General features: G+C 40.2%; 1 protein-coding gene across 1 annotated transcript; it reads right to left on the bottom strand.

The window, feature by feature from the left end:
• On the bottom strand, positions 7,476 to 19,200 carry LOC8076683 (protein Rf1, mitochondrial). Its single transcript, XM_002442468.2, has 2 exons — positions 18,904 to 19,200; positions 7,476 to 7,637 (listed from the first exon to the last, which is right to left on the bottom strand). The coding sequence occupies exons 1-2, from the start codon at positions 19,198 to 19,200 to the stop codon at positions 7,476 to 7,478; spliced, it is 459 nt and encodes a 152-aa protein (XP_002442513.2).

Raw genomic sequence — 20,302 nt, 5'->3', positions numbered from 1 at the left:
ATTTACAATTTGATGGAAGATACAAATCCAGAAATTACAGGTCACAAGAAGCAGTACTACTGATGCTCAATTATCTCAGTTAGTCATTTCCGAGATTTAGATACACAAATGGCCTTGTTTAGTTTCCAAAAAAATTTACAATTTTTTTTTTCAAATTCCTCATCGAATTTTGCGGCACATGCATGTAGCATTAAATATAGATTTAAAAAATAACTAATTGCACAGTTCGTCTGTAATTTGCGAGACGATTCTTTAATTTGCGAGATGATTCTTTTGAGCCTAGTTAGTTCATGATTGGATAATATTTGTCAAATACCAACGAAAGTGCTATAGTGTCAATTTTACAAAATTTTTTGCAACTAAACAAGGGCCTTGTTTAGTTCCCAAAATATTTTATAAATTTTTTCAGATTCTCCGCCACATCGAATCTTGCGGCACGTGCATGAAACATTAAATATATATAAAAGAAATAACTAATTGCACAGTTTACCTATAATTTGCAAGATGAATCTTTTGAGCCTAGTGAGTCCATGATTAAATAATATTTATCAGATACAAACGAAAATGCTACAGTGCTCATTTTATAAAAAAAAATCGAAACTAAACAAGGCCAGCTTCTACCTTGGTTACTGGTTCCAATCCCAAAACGTCAAGAATTCTGGGACAGAGGGAGTAAGTGCTTTATTAGTGGGATTGCACTATACTCCCTCTCTCCTAAATTAAGTATCGTTTTTTATTTTCGTGTCATAAGTTTGATTTAATTTGTAAAAAATACGTGTAATATTTGTATTTCTAAATAAATTTATTAAAAACTAGATTCAAAAATCTTTCCATTGATATTAATTATGTAACATAAATATTAATATTTTTTAATATATAATTAATCAAAGTTATTTCTCGGAAAACGAGAACGATAATTATTTTAGAATGGAGGGAGTATGTATCTATCTAAAATGGAATTGGTCCATGGACCGTACGTCACATGCCTCCTATTTGCAAGACCGTTTTACTCAGCAAGGGTCGTTTACGCTCCATGTCACAACGGCCAACAAACACAGAGGACCCCCGCCAGCTATTGTTGATCAGGCCGGCCCATCAACGGCAATGATCCGCCTCTTTTGGAGGAGTAACTTGTTTATTGTAAATCAGTAGTGATCTAATTCACATACACTACAAAGCAGTAACAAAAATAAAATAAATAGAAGCCACTATATTTTGTTTTTGATGAAAAGCCACTATATTTTGTCAAGAGCAGGCTTCAACTGTTCAGAATTGTTATAAAACATGTTGCCAGCGGTTGGGACCTTTCCCTCTCCGTCTCTCATGATCAACATAGTAGATGAAAGTAGATGAACAAATAGACACAAGATAGGGAGACTATTCTTTATTCCTCTGAATATTGATGATTACAACATAGATCTCCCACGTATATATAGTCCTGCCAAGGTCTAAGAGTTTTGGTAAGAGACCACATACAAACGGACTAGGATTATGATTCCTCCTTCTCTTTTCCTTCTAGGATCAAGTCCGTATGTTTTACAACACTCCCCCTTGGGCGATTACCACGATATGCACATGCCTCATTAAAAACTCCATCCGAAAACCCAATGGGAAAAACGGTTCTTGGAGAAAAGAGTACATTCCATTCGTTAATTGTGTTGCACATGTTGTCTCATTAAAAACCTTGTGTGAGAAACCTTCAAGTAAAAACTCACATAGGAAAAAAGAGTACAACATTTAACCTTCGTGGTCATGTATTATTCAGGATATTCTATTCTTCATGAATAGATATTTATCTTCATGATTTATGCATAAACTTCAATGTTTTAGCAAATATGAACTACTTGATCTTTGTAATTCTAGTGGTTTACCTTCAAGGTAGATTTATGAAAAATATGCTCCCCCTCATAATGCCAAATTTTGAACTTTATTGTTCAAATCACACCGTTCACAAATGTGTGCTTAATCAATGGTATGCAGTACCACAATACTATATCTTTCAAAAAGTTGGCTCATAATTCTTCTATGAATTATATGGGTATAAATAAGAGCAATATGCTTTATGTATAAATGACCACTGATTAGTTGTGCAAAACAAATAAAAATTATCTTCAAGATAATAAATCCTTTCAGAGGATTATGGGGTAAATAACTTACAATATTCAATATCTTCTAGATAGTGCATCAAACTTATATTTCTTGTTTAGTAGATTATAAATTATATATTCTACAAATCTTTGAGATTTTGATTATACCACTAAACAATAAATCCAGTCTTGCATTTGGTATTTAGGGGATAATTCAATTACCAAAATCACCATTATTTTTATACCTTCTATGGTACGAAAATCACAATATACACTTTCTGAGTGTTTCGATGATACCTTCATGGTATTTAGAATTCCTCAATTTATTTTTTCTCGGGTCTACATTCACTTCAGGGACTAATGGTGTTTTTCAAGAATCAACTGGAAAATCCTTCATGGATTAAATCCTTTAAGGATGTTCTCATTTCTATTGAATAATATTTCTCTTCTATGAGAAATATTCTCTACTACATGAGAGTTTATTATGTGATATACATAATGAGATAGTGTTATTCACTACAAAGTCATTCAATGACTATTCCTTCTAGGACATGCTCTTCTTGAGACTTCAATCTTCATTCAGGAATATATTATTCCACCTTAGACTTTTTAATACTTAGTATGAGATTTAATTTCCATATGTTGCGATTTCTGTTCTTCAGAAACTATATGGATTTTCAGGATCCACTTTACTAACTGCATATTTCATATTTATTCATTTTATTTGCCAGAGATATAGCAGAACATTTATTTATTCTTAGTAGGAGATTCAACCTCAATTGCTTTCTTTATTGACCCGTTATAATCGCTTCAAGCGACTTTGCCATGGACTTTGTTTTCCGGATCCGGGTTCTCATAAGAGAAACATTTGCAATTATAGAGGTAGTGTTGTCGACAACTATTATTTTCTCCCAATACTCTCACAATGTGAGATTATCCTATCTCTTTGTCATTTTCTAAACAAGAGATAATTTATTGTTCTGCATACCCAACACTATGGTGCGCGCGCTTAATGTGTTGGATTTCATCTTCATGATGATCCTCTTCATGAGGTGCCTAACCTTCTTCACGAGGCATTCTCTTCGTGAGAATGGAGGAGTTTATTCTTATTTCATTTAACAAGTATACACTAAACTAGAATCCACAGGCGTCCCCGTAGATTTTAGCTTCATAGTATACACATTTAGTTTACTACTAGTAAACACAACTTCTTGTTTATAACTTCAAATTACTCCTCTCATTATCAAAAATATCTGGCATATGCTCTGCTTAATGCTTCACAAGAGCATTAGTCAAACTATTGTTTGATTTAGTGCGTGATACTATTCCCGCTTCAAGCTTCAAGGAATATTTTCCCTTAAGATCATTTTCCTTCTATGGAAATAATATTTGGCATTCAACATTCCTTCTATGGAAATAATATTTGGCATTCAACATAGGCTTTCTCTCCCCCTAATGCCAATATTAGATCTTTAATAGCATACTTCAAAAGAAATCCCCTATGATGGGCTTAAAATAATTCAAATTCATGTATCTCCAACTACAAGTGGAGGCCCATTCATATATGCTATGAAAAAAAATTATATGAAATATTCACGCACATATTTAAATATGGGGGTTATTATACATTATATGCAGTGAGCTAGAATTCATAAAGTGCTTAAGAATGTTCAGCATTCCTACGAAATCAAGGATGTTCTCCCCCTGATTTGCACATATCATAGTTTATAAAACTATTTTATTATCTAGCTTCTTTATTCTTTAGCCTAAAAAATTGATCCAAGTACTCATACATAAAAAAATGGACCATATACTTCAAATGTATAAAGTACGCAACATTCAAAATTACATGGAATTTCTTCAAGAATTTTCTAATTGCCATTAATGCAATATCCACAAATGCCTTTTCTTAATAAATCCCAAATCATTTAAGCGTGTTATCCACCATCTTAATTCCACAATAGTTCATCCCTTCAAATTGGGTTACTTCTCCATTTAACTAATTTCAGATTAACTCACTCCCTGATCTTAAGCTGCTTGGCCATAGACCAAAATATTGCTTATGTATGCAACACATGAAAAGCAAAAAATTTCTTAGTTCAACGGGAACTATATAGACATAGCGTACTAGCTAGCCAATCTAATTATGGGAAGAGTGCAAGGTAGCTACTAGCTACAAATTTAGCTTCTTTTATGATAATATCCATGCAGGAGTGGAGATACTTGCAGCTCGACGGGAGCACAACATAGTAATACACATTCAAGTGTAACGTGGAATGTTGGTATTCAATCCAACATAATAGATAACAACAAAATACAAAGCCACATGCTTATATGCAATTAGTGCAATGTAGAGAAAACTAACATAGCCGGAAAAGTCACGACTAGAACTTCAAGTCCTTATACATGCACTTAAAGATAGATTTAGGAAGGCTATGCCTACTAAATATTTATTATCCACATTTTCTTATGCCTTACTTAAAATTTCTCCCCCTTTTCATGCCATAATTACTTCAACTAGTAATATGCTTCATGCATCATCTATGATTAATCATTTCAAATGTTCCATAGAATTTAATCATACTTCTAGTATTCAATGGCTGTGGCATGAAATACACATGTCGCGTGTACTATTCAATGTAGAGCAACATATTTGGGGTATGACATAAACTTCTAGTTTTTTTAGCTGAAGTATTGAATACTTAGTTTATGGATTATACAATTTCTTGGCTAAATTAATCCTTCCGAGATCAGTTCATATGCCAGTATAGTCCAATCATTCATGTGCTTCTAGGAAATTCAATCTCCCTTCTACATACATGGTAGTATTGCACAAAAGAACGATAACCTTCATGGTTAATAAGGTTTCTTTGTGGATAAAAATAATGCAAAACTTATTTACATAGGAAAAATAAGCAATTGTTTATATGTGAAACATATAATTATAATTCATTCTATGTAAGATTGACACATATTACTGCAAGTAAGAATTGCAACTAAGAATATTAAATGCTTGATATTAGTCTTCAAGCTAATAAAATAACCATTAACTCTTCTACGAGTTTATAAAATCCACTTAATTCAACGGGAATTAAAACTTAAAACACTGCCACCACTAATACTTCAGGATAGTAAAAGACAAAACAAGTCTATAAGCACATGATTTAAGTTCTTCTTCAAGAAAACCTTAAATATTCTAATTTTTATCCATTCTTATATGTCTTAGCTTCTATGCTATTTTTATCCATTCTTATATGCCTTAGCTTCTATGCTTGACATTTAGCAGCTTCATGCATGCTTTATTTCATAATAGTGATATGTAATAATGATCCTTCTAGGAGTGCAACATATGCAAGTCATATATCCTGGTTCATAGAGCTGTCTAAAAATTCTAACTCAACTTCTATTTGAGTCATTTCTGATGATAAATTTAAATACTTCATGTATTATATTGCTCTTGAGTATTCTATATACAAGAGAAATTTCTTCAAGAATATTCACCGATAGAATTTTTATTTACCATCATGTCTTCTATGACATTTAATACAAAGCTTCGGGCCATTGTATTTGTTTGTAGAGCAGCATATATATCTCATAGGATCATGTATAGCTTGAAAATTCGATTTTCAATAATATGGGATATCTTCTAAAATTTATCATGCATCCCAAAAAGACCTTTGAGATTTATTATAGCCATATACTTATTTAGAGGAACTATAGTGCCTGAGTCTACTACACTTCAGTGGTAGTAGAATATCCTACTAGGATTAAGAATGACCATGCTATATAATTCTTTTATTCAAAGCAAGTCCAGGATATCCTTCTTCATGAAGGTATGCATATATATACATATCATTATAACTAGAATTAATCATTATGTGTGTATAAGTTTACTACGAGTAAACAAGTAGCAAGGTGCAAAAGATAGTGGATGGCTATACAAAGTATTCTTAGAAGCATTCTAGCATTTTTCAGGATTATGGTATAAATATAAATTTTCAGAATTAATATCAACCGTTTATTTATCCCAAAAATTTATTATGCTAGAAAAATTAATATGAGCCTCTTAAAGGTGATAAGTCTAAGGTCTGCAGGATTTAGAGAGCTCATACACATTATACCATGTTTCTAGTGTAATCATCCAAGAATTTTGCTCTTACAATTACATGGTATATTCATAACGTGTGATATATGAAAAATAATGCATTCAAAATAGCATTTTTGAATATCACATTGCATATATAAACACATAGATACTATAAAATGTACAAATAGAAGGGTTTTGTGCCTATATAATTTTCTGCAGGAAATTTCTTTGCGGATTAAATAAATCAAATTCATGAGCCACAGTGTAACAATATAGATGCATACAGATGGCGGAGGAGCAACTGCAGGTTGCATTAGGGCTCTTGCTATCGACAATGCATGGTGACCAATGGGACTCCAAACTAGTCGTGCGATTTATGAGCTAGTGAGCATGCAAGCTCAACATGCATGTATACTTAGTGTATGATTTCACATCCAGTAGATGTTGCATGATTTAAAACTGGTCATATTAAGGAAACTTCATGTTTCGCTAATAAAATTTGGAAAACTCGCCCACTTCAAACATCGATGTAATAATAGCCAGTAGTACATACTAGATGCTACTGTATGCACATGTGCCGAATACGATGCTACAGGCATGCGTATTTGTACATACGTATGCATGTGCCAAAATTATGTGGCACCGTAGCAAGTTTTTTAATCCGTCATGTTTAACTAACCCGACAGTCGGCGCGCGGCAGCGCATGGATGAGCCATGTGAGCACGCGACGTCTGCGGCGTATCTCTTCTGCTGAGTGCTGACGCCGTGGGGCAAGAGCGGCTGCTTCCTGCCGTGTATCTGATCGGCCGTATGTGTAAACAGAACACAACCATACGGGGCTGGAACTCGGGCAGATAATCTTGCATGTTTGTTTAGAGGATAACTCTCACAACATACTTCATGTATGTGGGCATGTATATGAGACTAAATTGAAGATTATTATTATTATTACATCCAGAAGATTATTATTATTATTACATCCATGTATGAGTATGGCGCATGCCGTACAAGACTTCGGGCCTTCTCGACTGATTATTTATTAGTGCCTAGCAGATCATATTTCATCATGCTTCTTGCAGTATATGTACTATACGTACAAAATCTATACGGCACTGCTGAAAAATATAGGCTAGTTCGAAGGCCCGCACAAACAAACAATCTGCGAGATATTTTTCATACCTTTTAAAGGATGCCAATTTAATCTACCTCATATACCGCGTAGGGCAGTGGTTAGTAGATACATACCGCGTAGGGCGTTTGGCATTGTCGTAGAACTGTCTGCTCGATGATGACTGTGCATGTCAATGCAGTAGAGATCGGTAGAGGTAGCAGATCCGTTTCGCTAACAACGTCGGTATGTCGACGTCGTCGAAGTAGTCACGCTCGGGACGGCGGCGGCATGAGCGTCGGCGTCGAAGGTCGGCGGTGGCTTCAACGGCGATGTCGACGTAGAGCTTGTCGTGCTGATAACGTGTTATAAAACATGTTGCCAGCGGTTGGGACCTTTCCCTCTCCGTCTCTCATGATCAACATAGTAGATGAAAGTAGATGAACAAATAGACACAAGATAGGGAGACTATTCTTTATTCCTCTGAATATTGGTGATTACAACATAGATCTCCCACGTATATATAGTCCTGCCAAGGCCTAAGAGTTTTGGTAAGAGCCCACGTACAAACGGACTAGGATTAGAATTCCTCCTTCTCTTTTCCTTTATAGGAACAAGAATATTACGCGCGGATTCCCTATCTTCCTCCTTGTCGTCTCTTCCACCCCTCACTCTCCCTCTGTCCCTCAGTCCCTCTGAAGTTGGGATAGTGCCACCTGTGTGTTTTTATTGCTTAATTTGACTCCTCATTGCAAAGTTTTTTCAATGAGGGCTTGGTCCCGAAGGCCCTCCTGGCTAACGCTAACCTTAAGTGTTCATGATCATCTTTGCCACAAGAATGGAGCTCGGACCAGAGTCTTCGACGAAGACTTGTATTCAAGACGGATCTCCATGCTGCCGAAGGCTCGGGACAAGCGACGGAGACCGACGGAAGGGAAAGCCTCCGGTGGCCTTAAGGCCCTCTTTGTAAGACCTCTCTAAATGCTCTGGCTCCATGCTACAGTGCCAGAGGAGCTGGAGTTGGAAGAGCTACAAAATGTGGCTTATTTGGGCTCCTAGTTCATTTTACGAGAAGAGAGAAAAATAACTCAATGCTACAATATGTGATTCACGAGGAACCATAGCCTCTAGAAGCTTGCCAAATAGATTCTAAGTGTGTTCACGATCATCTCTCCGCTAGCCGGGGGCAGTAGAGTGTAGGCCGGGACAGTGGCGGACCTAAAATTTTAACATAGGTTATGCTATACAAAAAAAAAGTTCTTATGTAATTGTTAAAACCATTTTCAATATGGTAAAACTATATTTCAATTCGGTAAAACCACATGCATTAAATAATATGATAAGTCTTAAATTCAAAGATTAAACTAGAAACCACGACAAATAGTTTAGTGATGAAAGCAAAGCTTCCATTGTTTCATAAAAGTGACTACATATATTAGCAACACATTATATCTTTATGTCGAATATGAGATGATGATAGCTCAATTCTTCACTAAATGTTACTATTTATGATATTATTAGTGGAGCCAGTTTAGTTTAGTGACCAAAACAAAACTTCAATTGTTTGATATTGCAATTGGGTTTCACATTTTTTTGGAGCTAAATTGAAAAAAGGCTGTGTAACTACCCTCTTCAGCGCAAATCATGTGCAATTGAGCAAGTACCCTAGTTAATTTTTACAGAATAAAAACAGTGATAGAAAATAAAGATAACTATAGCACAAGTGCCACAGTTAATTTGTAGAGGATTAGAAGAATTAAAAATTTGTACAGAATAAAAAAAGTGGTAGAAAGTTAAAGATACTATGCGTAAGTGCCATACTGAATTTGTGAGGATAAAAATATATAGAAAAATAAAATAAAATTGCAGGTCAGTAGTATACATGGACGACTTAGAAAACACAGAAAATAACTGTAGATCATGCACGACTGAGAATACATTAAAACAAAAATTAAAGTGCAGTGCACAAAAATCGAACTAGCATCCTCCCTGCTAGAGACCAAAGTGCACACCCACTACAATTTTAGGTTGTTACCGTTTTAAATGCAACTATTATTATATAATATAAGTACGTTATCTCTACTATAATTGATCATAACGAATTATTTTAGGTCCACCAAAAAAACGTCCCCCGCTGAGTAGTCTAACCTTTGTGCACCCAAAAAATTACACACAAAAATTCTACATCATTAAAAACAATGGCTAAAAGAAAACTAGATCTGATCTGATAACCATTGAGAAAAGTTTGATGCAAGGCTACTCACCCCACCCGCACTCCAGCTCACCACGCATGCGGCTTCAAACGCGCTTGAAGGAACACACTGTCGCAACCAGGGAACGAAGGCTGCGACCACGGAATAAAAAAAAGAGAAATTGTGACAACACAGAGAACCCCACCACCTGCCACCTCTTTCGAGACCCCTCCTCCACCAACCTCACCTCCTGGTGCCGATCAACTCTGCAGCGCGCGCAGCCCCGACCCTCCTCCTCATCGGCACCTAGAGGCAGGCCAAGGAGATGCGCGCAACCAGGTAGGTTTTCTCCATGGGATTTGCTCGAGTGCGCAGCCCCACCCTGTCTCGCTCCCCACCCCGCGCCACGCACAGCGAGATCGAGAGAAAGGAGAGGAGAGGCGGTGGAGGGAGGAAGTCATCCGCCGCGGATCGAGGTCTCCCTCGCCCAGGCTGGAACCTGCTGCGGTGCCTCCGCACGAAGAATGCCCACGCCGGCTGCTAGGTCTGGGAGTTCAATGCGGCCACCGACACCGACCCTGACTCCTTTTCTTCGCTCTCATTTGCAGGCAAGCCAGACTACCAGGTGCAGCCCTTCGATTTCATTGTGGACCCTAGACAGTGAGCTCGTGCTGTTGCCACTCCAACAGTTCCTCCCCACCCAGGCATCTCCGTGGTACTTTTTTTAAGGCCTTTTTTCGGAGGTGTTGTGCAGGATGTTGTTTTGATTTGCGTGAGAATTCATTGTGGGTGTTTTCAAGGGAGGCCTTACACCAATGATTGTTGGGTTAGTGCCATGGATGGATCCAAGCTAACGTATGGTTTACCTCTTGTTTTTCAATCTTTTCAGCTGTGAAAGTAACTATAATATAATTTGGAATTTTTATCTCTTATTTATAGCATGTGTATTGGACCTGGGTTTTAATTTTGTATTTAATCGATTAGAACTATTCTGGTAGGAGATTAGTTGATGTGCAAATTTGAATTCTGACTAAGGTATAGGCTTATGTTTTATAGCTGGTTTGGGAATCGAATCACCATATGACTGTCTGCTCCCATGCATACCCTGCAAGTACAGATGAAAGCATTGTTTCCCCCTGCATTCTATTTGACTGTGTGTATTTTTTTGTTGTTGTGCTCATTTGATGTATTTGGAGTGTCGGACTGAGATTTCTAATAGCGAAGCACATTTTCCCATCGTGGGGGTCGGAGGAAACAGATGCAATAGTATGTTTGGAAGGCGTATGACTGGCTGCTCTTGGGCGGGTGAAGTGGTGATCCTTAAGCTCAAAAAGGTTTGTTTTGATTTTCAGTCATTCACATTAGAGTTCACTGCCTTTCTAAGTGGATATACATATGCCCTTGCTTATTTAACAACTTTTGGAGCACTTGAATCCTAGGCAATGTCAACCTCAACACCTTGATGGACATGTTGGTGAGATTTCGTGCTGATGCTGGCCTCGGTGTTCCAAAATGCTCCTAATGGTTATTACATAGTCTATTTTGTTAATGGAGAAGTTAATCCTTGTGAGACTTCAGGCGCCCAAGCTTTTTCTTCTTTTTTCTCTATGATGTCCGGTTCTCAAAATAAATCTTCATATCATAGCAGTAAAGAGGTGGCTGCTGCTTTCTTGAGCATGGTGGCATAGCAAGCGGATCCCTTATCAACTTGAGAAGATTTCTGATTTTTTTTCCATGCTGCATTTGATTGTTCCATCTATTTTATCTTCCATAGTTCCTGCTTCAGATTAGTAAAGTAATATCCTGTCAATGGCTTTAGTATTTGCATGAGTTTGTTCATGCAGTATGTTATTTCACTTGAATAACAGAACCGGTTTGATGTGAGAATAGATGGGGCTCATTAGCATTTTTCAGTCTAATTCACCAGATTGCCATATCAATTTATCAAGACTTGGAATAGTCTCAATTTGACTATTTGTGCAATACAATTATACAAATTGTTTATAGTAAAATATTTTATCCGGTGATTGCTAAGTTTTGACATGGTAAATGTGTTCCTGAATTACAAAAATTGGTGCTAATTTAGTCTTCAATATTCAGGCCTTAATTTGTGGTTTTGCTCCTGGTTCAGTATTCAAGACTGAATTTTTTTTGAAACTTTGATGAACTTGGCAGATAGTCCTACCAGCGTGAGCACCAGCCAGAAATGGAGAGAATATGATGTTACACACTAGAATGCCAACTTTATATGCACCCTTAATTCGTGATGGGAGAATAAATAAATTCTATCTGTATGTTCTCCTATCTGGAGCAGTTTTGTACAATGATCTAGACCAACTGAAACTTCTGAACAGGAGTATTTTAATTTCCCCTTAGCCTTGTGTATAATTTAGTGTTTGTTTGTCTTTTTGGCATTGCGTGATAGACTGAAGATAGGTGCCTGATTTTGTCAGGCATTTTTTGTTTTATTATTTCTTTAATCGATCTCTACAATTTTGTTTTTCCCCGCGGGCATGCTCGTGTGCCCGCTCGTAGGTCAACGAGGATGGTGGCCAGCTGGAGCGAGCAACGAGGGCGACAGTCGACTGAGGCAAGCGAAGAGAAAGGTAGTCGGCCGATGCGAGCGACAAGGACAACCAGCATAGCAATAGGCTGAGCGACAAGGAAGGCGGTCACTAGTTGGCTGGTGCGGTTGACGAGGATGACGGGTGAAGCGATGAGGGTGGCTGGTGGAGCAACGAGGACGAGCAAAGAGGACAGCTTGCCATCATCCTATGGCATGCCGCCATGGCCTCCGCTCGAGGAAGCACGAGTTAGGCGCGCCCATTGCTGGTTACTTGAGCGGTGTGGAAGCAACTGAGGTGGCCATGGATGGCAACCTTCTTCAATCTCCTCCAATACTCCACGCTAGCGCGAGCCTCATAGGAGAATGGAAAGCTCTTGAGATGGAGAACGCAGTGGTGTGACATGCACCTGATTCTAGGATTTGAAGGTGGGATTTGGGAGAGAAAGAAGAGGATTTATTTCTTGTTCTTTCTGTTCTTGGCAAAGGACGTGAGGAGAGAGAGAGAGAGCAGTGAGGCAAAGAGGGTTTGTGGTGTGGTGTTACCATGTCAGGTAGGAGAGTGGCTGAGTGGCGGTCCACTTTGTCAGTTATCAAAGCGGGTCTATCGGGTTTGCAGGTGTGGATAGGTTATTTCTTTGCCCGTCATCAAATATGCATCGAATTAATAGCTGTTCCCACACCTGTGCTCGTGGGCACAGTTTGGCACCTGTATCCGTGCCTGTCGAGTTTGTTGCCTAGGGGTTTGCGGATATTCTTTACTCGTTTCCATCTTTAGTCCCACCTTCATCGCCTGTCACATGTGCTACTACAAAGAACAAGACAGACATAGAACTATGGAACACATCCATACCAGCCATCAGCTAATATCACAATTGCTTGGGAATGAATGTGTCTCATGGTTTGTTGACGATCCAATGAAAACAAGAAAACCAAAATCATAGCAGGCATGAAATCATGGGAAACATCCAACCCGAGCCATCAATCTTTCTACTTGTAAAGATGTTTCTTGGATCTGTCTCACATGATTTGATGATAGCCATGACAAACAAACATAACTTAGCATATAAGTTGTGCCACCTCAAGATTAATTGGTTCTTTTGTCATCGGCCAAAACTAGCAACCACCCATCGACAACATCATAATGAACTTAATAAACCACCAAGACCCATATAAAATCGGCCACCAATCTCAATCCATGCGGTACAGTAAACCCTAGGTCACATGTATAATGGCAATCAAGCAAAAGCATGGAAATATCATTGATTAGAAACAATAACTCACAGATCTACCTACAGACAAACCATAATTCCAAACATCACAACGCTATGAGCACTTTGACCACCGAAATCAAATCAAGTTCAAATCCATTGCAACACTACGACCACTTTGAGTACCAAAATTGAGTCAAGTGAAACCAAGATCTCAAGATTTCACCTTACTTTCAGGACAGAGAGGAAGGAGGCACCAAAGAAGCTAGCTGCTTAGGGAGGAGTTAGCAGATCTAGAGTAGAAGGAGGTAAAAGCTTGGGAAAGACAAAGCAGCGTCCACCACAGGCCTCCATCCAAACAAACAAACACCCCCCAACTAGCAGCACCGCTCGCCTCGAGGGAGAACAAGGCGATGACGAGTAGCAGCGCCCGTACGCCAGCGAGATGGAGGAGGAGCGGCCGACACAAGTGAAAGGTCCTAATATGGCTAGAGGGGGGTGAATAGCCTATTTAAAAATTCTACAAACTCACTAGAGCAAGAGGTTAGTAAATAACAAAGCAAAGCTTTTTGCTCTAGCTCTAAAGGGGTGTTTGTAAGCTAGCTATCCAACAATTCTAGTTGCTATGATCACTATGCACACAAGAACTAAGTCTCTACAAGTTACACTAGTGAGCTTAACTACACAAGGCAAGACTAGCAACTAAACTAGTTACCCTACTTTGCGGTGAGTAAAAGGAGAGGAAGAGATATTTATACCACTGTGTAGGGGATGAGCCAATCACCAATATATCAACAAACAAGCACCGAGAGAATGCCAATCAATCACAATTGAGACACCGGTTTTTCTCCCGAGGTTCACGTGCTTGCCGGCACGCTACGTCCTCGTTGTGTCGACCAACACTTGGTGGTTCAACGGCTAAGAGGTGTAGCACAAACCTCGTCCTCACTAGGACACCGCAAGAACTTACCCACAAGTGAGGTAGCTCAATGACACGCGCAATTCACTAATGTTGCCTTTGGCTCTCCGCCGGGGTAGGCACAAAACCCCTCACAATCACCGGAAGATGGCCACGAACAATCACCAACTCGTGCCAAATGCTCCTCCGCTGCCCCAAGCCATCTAGGTGGTGGCAACCACCAAGAGTAACAAGAAAACTGTAGCTAAATCGATCCCCAAGTGCCACTAGATGCAATCACTCAAGCAAATGCACTTGGAATCACTCCCAATCTCACAAAGATGGTTAATCTATGAAGGAGATGAGTGGGAGGTATTTGCTTAAGCTCACAAGGATGTGAAGTATGCTAGAATGCCCTGAGAGAGAGAGAGCCCCAAGCCGGCCAACAACAATTTATAAGCCCCTCAAACAAATAGAGCTGTTGGCTCTTTCACTGGGCAGAACACGGGATCACCGGACGCTCAAGTAGGAGCCACCGGATGCTGGAACAGAGCGTCTGGTGCTTCAGGAATAGCCATGTGTCCCCTACTTGAATCTCGCGTGTCGATCTCTAATGGTCACCAGCAGACTACCGGACGTGGTCAAGTGAGCACCGGGCGCTTCCGGTACTCACCGGACCCGTACCTAGAGAGGGTGTAAAACACGTTGGGTCACCGGACTCACACCACCGGACGCTCCCTGAGCATCCGATGCTCTCACTCAGAAGCACCTGCTGAAGTCAAGCCACACCGGACGCATGAACAGGGTCTAGCCCGCGTCCGGTGCTGAGCGTCTGGTGCAAGCAGTTAACTTGTGCTTGAAACCAAGAGCGCACCGGACACACAGGAGCGGCGTCCGGTGCCTCTGAGGCCAGCGTCCGGTGAGTGTTTTTCAGTCCCGCGACTTCTCTAAACTTTCTATTGGCGCAATAGAAAATATGCATTTCATTTTCTCAAAGGCGCTGAATCCCGTGTCGCAAGCTCGGCGGGAGGGAGAGAGGAACCCAAACCCCTCTCTACCCTTCAAACTCCACCTCCTTCTCAAAGTGTGCCAACACCATCATGTGTGTGCCAATATGTGCAAGCGTGTTAGCATTTTCATAAACATTTTCTTCGAAGGAGTTAAGTTAGCTCACTAGGTTCTAAATGCATGTACATGAACAATGACACCTAGTGGCACTCGATAACCGCTTAGCCAAAGAATTCCCCTCTTTATAGTACGGCTATCTATCCTAAATGTGATCACACCCTCTATGGTATCTTGATCACCAAACTAAAACCCTAAGCAATACCTTTGCCTTGATCTCTATAGGGTTTTGTTTTTCTCTTTCTTCTTTTCAAGTTGAGCACTTGATCATCTTGTGGTCATCATCATCATCACCATGATCATCTCATGCCCCATCACTTGACATGTACCAACCTCATTAAGTCTACACACACTTAGTATAGAGGTTAGTACTAGGGTTTCATCAATTATCCAAAACTAAACTAGGGCTTTCAGCGAGCCATACGAGGGTGACCTATTACCCCGCCGCCACCATGCACCGCCGGTCAAGGGAGGACGAGGCAAAACCCTAGCATCAAGGAGAGTGAAGAGCTGGAGCGAGTGAGTGGAGCGAAGAAGACGAGGGAGTGAGAGTGGTGCCCCTCGGATAATAAAGGCAGTGAAACCCTAACGGTGGAAGAGGAGGGGAATTTTCTGCGTCGCGCGCGAGATGGAGGGAGCCAGAACGCTGAGGGTCGAAAGGGGAGGCAAGCGGCCAAAATGAGCCAAGTCCGTGAGAAATGAGGGGAAGGGTGGGCCTGGCTCCCAATTGCTTTAGGACTTGTTTATTTACACCAAAAATCCAAAAACTTTTTAAGATTTCCCGTCACATCGAATATTACGGCACATGGAGCATTATATATATATATATATATATATATATATATAATAACTAATTGCACAATTTGCTTGTAATTTGCGAGACGAATCTTTTGAGCCTAGGCTATGATTGGACAACAATTATCAAATACAAATGAAAATATTATAATATCTAAAACTTTTTACCCAAGAAACTAGTTCCTAAAAAATTTTGCAAAATTTTCCAGATTCCCTGTCACATCGAATCTTTAGATGTATGCATGGAGTATTAAATATAGATGAAAATAAAAACTAATTATACAATTTGGTCGGAATTAACGAGACGAATCTTTTGAGCCTAGTTAGTCTATAATTGAACAATATTTGTCAAATACAAACGAAAGTGCTACTATTCCTATTTTGTAAATTTTTTTAAAGTAAACAAGGCCTTAAGCAACATGGGGACCAAGCCCTAGAGGTGTCTAGGCAAATAAATAGGACCCCTACATGGCCCTGGCCTCGCTCACCCGATAAACAAATACGCCTCCGAAAACTTTTTGGTACGTACTTTTGTTTTTATTTGACAATTATTGTTTAATTATAGACTAACTAGACTCAAAAGATTCATCTCATGATTTATAGGTAAACTGTGTAATTAGTTTTTATTTTCGTCTGTATTAAGGAGCTGTTTGGTTCTTAGCCACAATTTGCCACACTTTACCTTAGGCAAGTTTAACCAAGTTGGCAAGTGTTTGGTTGACAACCAAGCTTAGGCATGATTCTTTTGGGCTCCACATGTCATAGAGTTAAAAAGTGTGGCAAGATTCCTTTAGGCATGGCAAAGTGTGGCAACTAATTTGCTAGCCACACTTTTTATGACTTGCCACACTTGCCTAAAGTTAGTTGTGGTAGATTATGGCTAGCAACCAAATATCCCCTTAGTGCTTTATGTATGTGCTGTAAAATTTAATGTGATAGGAAATCTTGAAAAGTTTTTGGTTGTTGGGTGAACTTATTTCTGTTTGTCACCGTTCTCCTGCGTCCCGCCTCCGTCGCCTGTTGCATGTGCAGCGGCCCATGCCTGCAGCCTCGTGTTGCGATGGGCCATCGCCAGCCCAGCGCAGCCCAGCACCTCGCCAGTCCGCCGTCAACGACTTGTAAAACGGAAGAGAGGAACCCAACGGTCGTATTTCGTTAAGGAACCCGATTGCGAGCCGGATCCATCTAACGGCCGTAATTCGAGCCAGCTCGGCTTCCCACGACGGCCACCGCTCATCCCGCTCCCGGATCGCTCGGATCTCTTCCGAGATCCGGCCGCCGCACGCCTCCGGCCGCCCGGATCGCTCGGATCTCTTCCGGCCACCGCAGATCTCGCCCGGCCGCCGCGGTTCGCCAAGGCGAATCGCTCTGCTTCCCACAATTCTGGTTCGCTCCCTTCAATTCGATTTCATTCACAAGATGAATCCCTAACCAAAATAATAACGAATCACGCACACACAAACCCAAATTTACAGTCCAGCCAAATCCTAGGGTGTAAGGTTTCAGATCTGGGAATTCAAAAGCACATTCATTGACCCACCGGTCCAAGGGCGCTGGAGCGCTGCTCTGCAACGACAACTAGTGCCAGGCCCCGTCCGCCAGGCGGAGCGGCGGCGGGTGGCCTAGGGGGTGCCGGCGCTCCACGCTCGGGCAGCTTGGCCTCGTTGCTCGGGTGCCGCGGCACTCGCGCTGGTGGAGTCTGCCGGGGCGCCGTCCGCAGGCATGGTCGAGTGTCGCAGACTCGAGGGCTTTGGGGCGAGGATGCGGGCTTGTTTTAGTTCTTTCTCGGGGCAGATCTTTCATGGGCAAAAAGATCGAAAATCGCAGAGTACTGACAAGTTTTTGGGCCACATCCCAGGGTCGTCATGGGCCTAATAGCTGCTTCCGGCCTTGTTTAGTTCCAAAATTTTTGGCAAAATATGAATAGTACTAATTTCGTTTGTATTTGACAAATATTGTCCAATTATGAACTAACTAGGCTCAAAAGATTCATCTCATCAATTCCGACCAAACTGTATAATTAGTTTTTATTTTCGTCTATATTTAATACTTCATGCATACCTCTAAAGATTCGATGTGACGGGGAATCTGAAAAATTTTGCAAAATTTTTTGGAACTAAACAAGGCCTTTGTTCTTTCAGGTTCGGGACGGTATGGCACTCACAAGGAAGCAAGATCGGCTTCCATCGGTTCCCAAAAGCCCGAGACCTCGGGTGAGCTAATTGTGTTTCACTATTATTTTTCAAGACCTTGATAACAAAATATTTTAAGCTTTGACTCCATAAGAACGAAAATGTTAATTATTGCATTAAGTTTGGCAAGCTTATTTTTGTTGCAGAACACCTCTTTCGTTGCAGCAAGTTTTAAGCTTTGACTTCATAAGAACAATAGTGTTTAATTATTGCAGCAAGTTTGGCAAACTTTATTTGGTTCAATGCCAGCTGACACCAAAGCATCAAATACCTTTAATGCTCTCTCCATCTTGCGAACTAGACAGTACCCATCCATCAGCGTACTATACACCATAACATTAGGATGCAGACCAATACTTACAGAGTCAAATATATTTTGTGCGTCCAATACCCTTCCCACTTTGCAAAGGTTGTTTATTATCAAACTGAAGAAAACAATGTTACGATGCATACCTTTAGTCATCATTTTCATGCCAATTCCTTGGCTTTCAGCAAACCACCATGAATACAAAAACCTTGAATCAGGCAACAGTAAGTAGACATATGGGGTGCTACTCCTTGATCAACCATCTGATTAAATTTTTCCACAGCATCATCCATCTTACCAATTCTGCAAAGCGCAGCAATCACTGTCAAATAGGTTACCACATTAGGTTTCACTCCTTGCTCCCTCATTTCATTGAAGATAATTGTAGCCCTATCTAGCATTCCACAGTTAGCATATGCCTTGATCAGCACACTGAAAATATGGCTGTTAGGTGCAATACTGTCTCCTAGCATCAAATTGAAGAGATCTGTCATATCAACAAGGCATCCTTTAGTGGCGTACCTGTTAAGCAGAATTAGGTAGGAGACAATATTAGGTCTTAGGCCCTTCATTTCCATTGAGTCAAAAAGATCTCTAGCATCCTTGATTTTTCCATGCTTGCAAAGCGAAGCCATTGCCGAGTTCCAGTTAGCAACATCTGGTAAGATGCCCTGACTTGTCATTTCTTTAAATACCCTCACTGCCACCCTCCACTGGCCCATAGAGGAATATCCATAGATCTAGTTATTATATGTCATGCTATCTGGCTGTTCACCTTTATCAACCATTTGTCGAAGGAAGCAAGATCTGCTTCCATCGGTTCCCAAGAGCCTGAGACCTCGAGTGAGCTAATTGTGTTTCACTATTATTTTTCAAGACCTTGATAACAAAATGTTTTAAGCTTTGACTCCATAAGAACGAAAATGTTTTATTATTGCAGCAAGTTTGGCAAGCTTGTTTTGGCTGCAGAACACCTCTTTCATTGCAGCAAGTTTTAAGTTTTGACTCCATAAGAACAAAAGTATTTAATTATTGCAGCAAGTTTGGCAAACTTATTTTGGCTGCAGAATACCTCTTTCATTGCAGCAAGTTTTGAGCTTTGACTCCATAAGAAGAAATGTTTAATTATTCATTCTGAGTTTGGCAAACTTATTTTGGCTACAGAACACAGTGTCTTTGTCTTTGGATGCTACTGAAGGATTTAGGGACAGATACTTCAAGTGTCAGTGTCATCTATACTATTGGATGCTCTATAACTCTCGGTTTCGAGTTCGGTATGGGGATCATCTTATCTTCACAACTCCATTGTCTGGAACATTTTATTACGTGCTTCGGTATAGAAAACAACATGTTGCATTTGTAATCGAAGCACGGCAAGCTTGGATGATTGGGTTTTGCACCAAGAATGGATTCTTTCAAGTGCAGTCACACGATATCGAGGGTTTATACATGGATAGTATGCAAACAAAAATACTTCCATTCAGTGGAAATCATAAGTCGATATCCCCCAGTGGTGCCGGAAGCACGATTGCTAATATATATGCCGTTCGCCGCCTATTTGATGTGATGAGCAATTACAGTGGCCCAAGTCACCATCATGATTCTCCTGAATTGGCATCTTTATTCGGGTCTGCAGTTGTACTATTAATGGAAGCTAAAGCTTGGGAGATATTCATGACGCACTGTAATGTGATGGAGGGCTTGTTTGATGAAATGCTTGGGGGTTGGGCCAAACGG

This window comes from Sorghum bicolor, chromosome 8 (assembly GCF_000003195.3).
Source record: "Sorghum bicolor cultivar BTx623 chromosome 8, Sorghum_bicolor_NCBIv3, whole genome shotgun sequence".
NCBI lineage: Eukaryota > Viridiplantae > Streptophyta > Magnoliopsida > Poales > Poaceae > Sorghum > Sorghum bicolor.
This window is presented reverse-complemented; position numbering and strand designations above follow the sequence as displayed.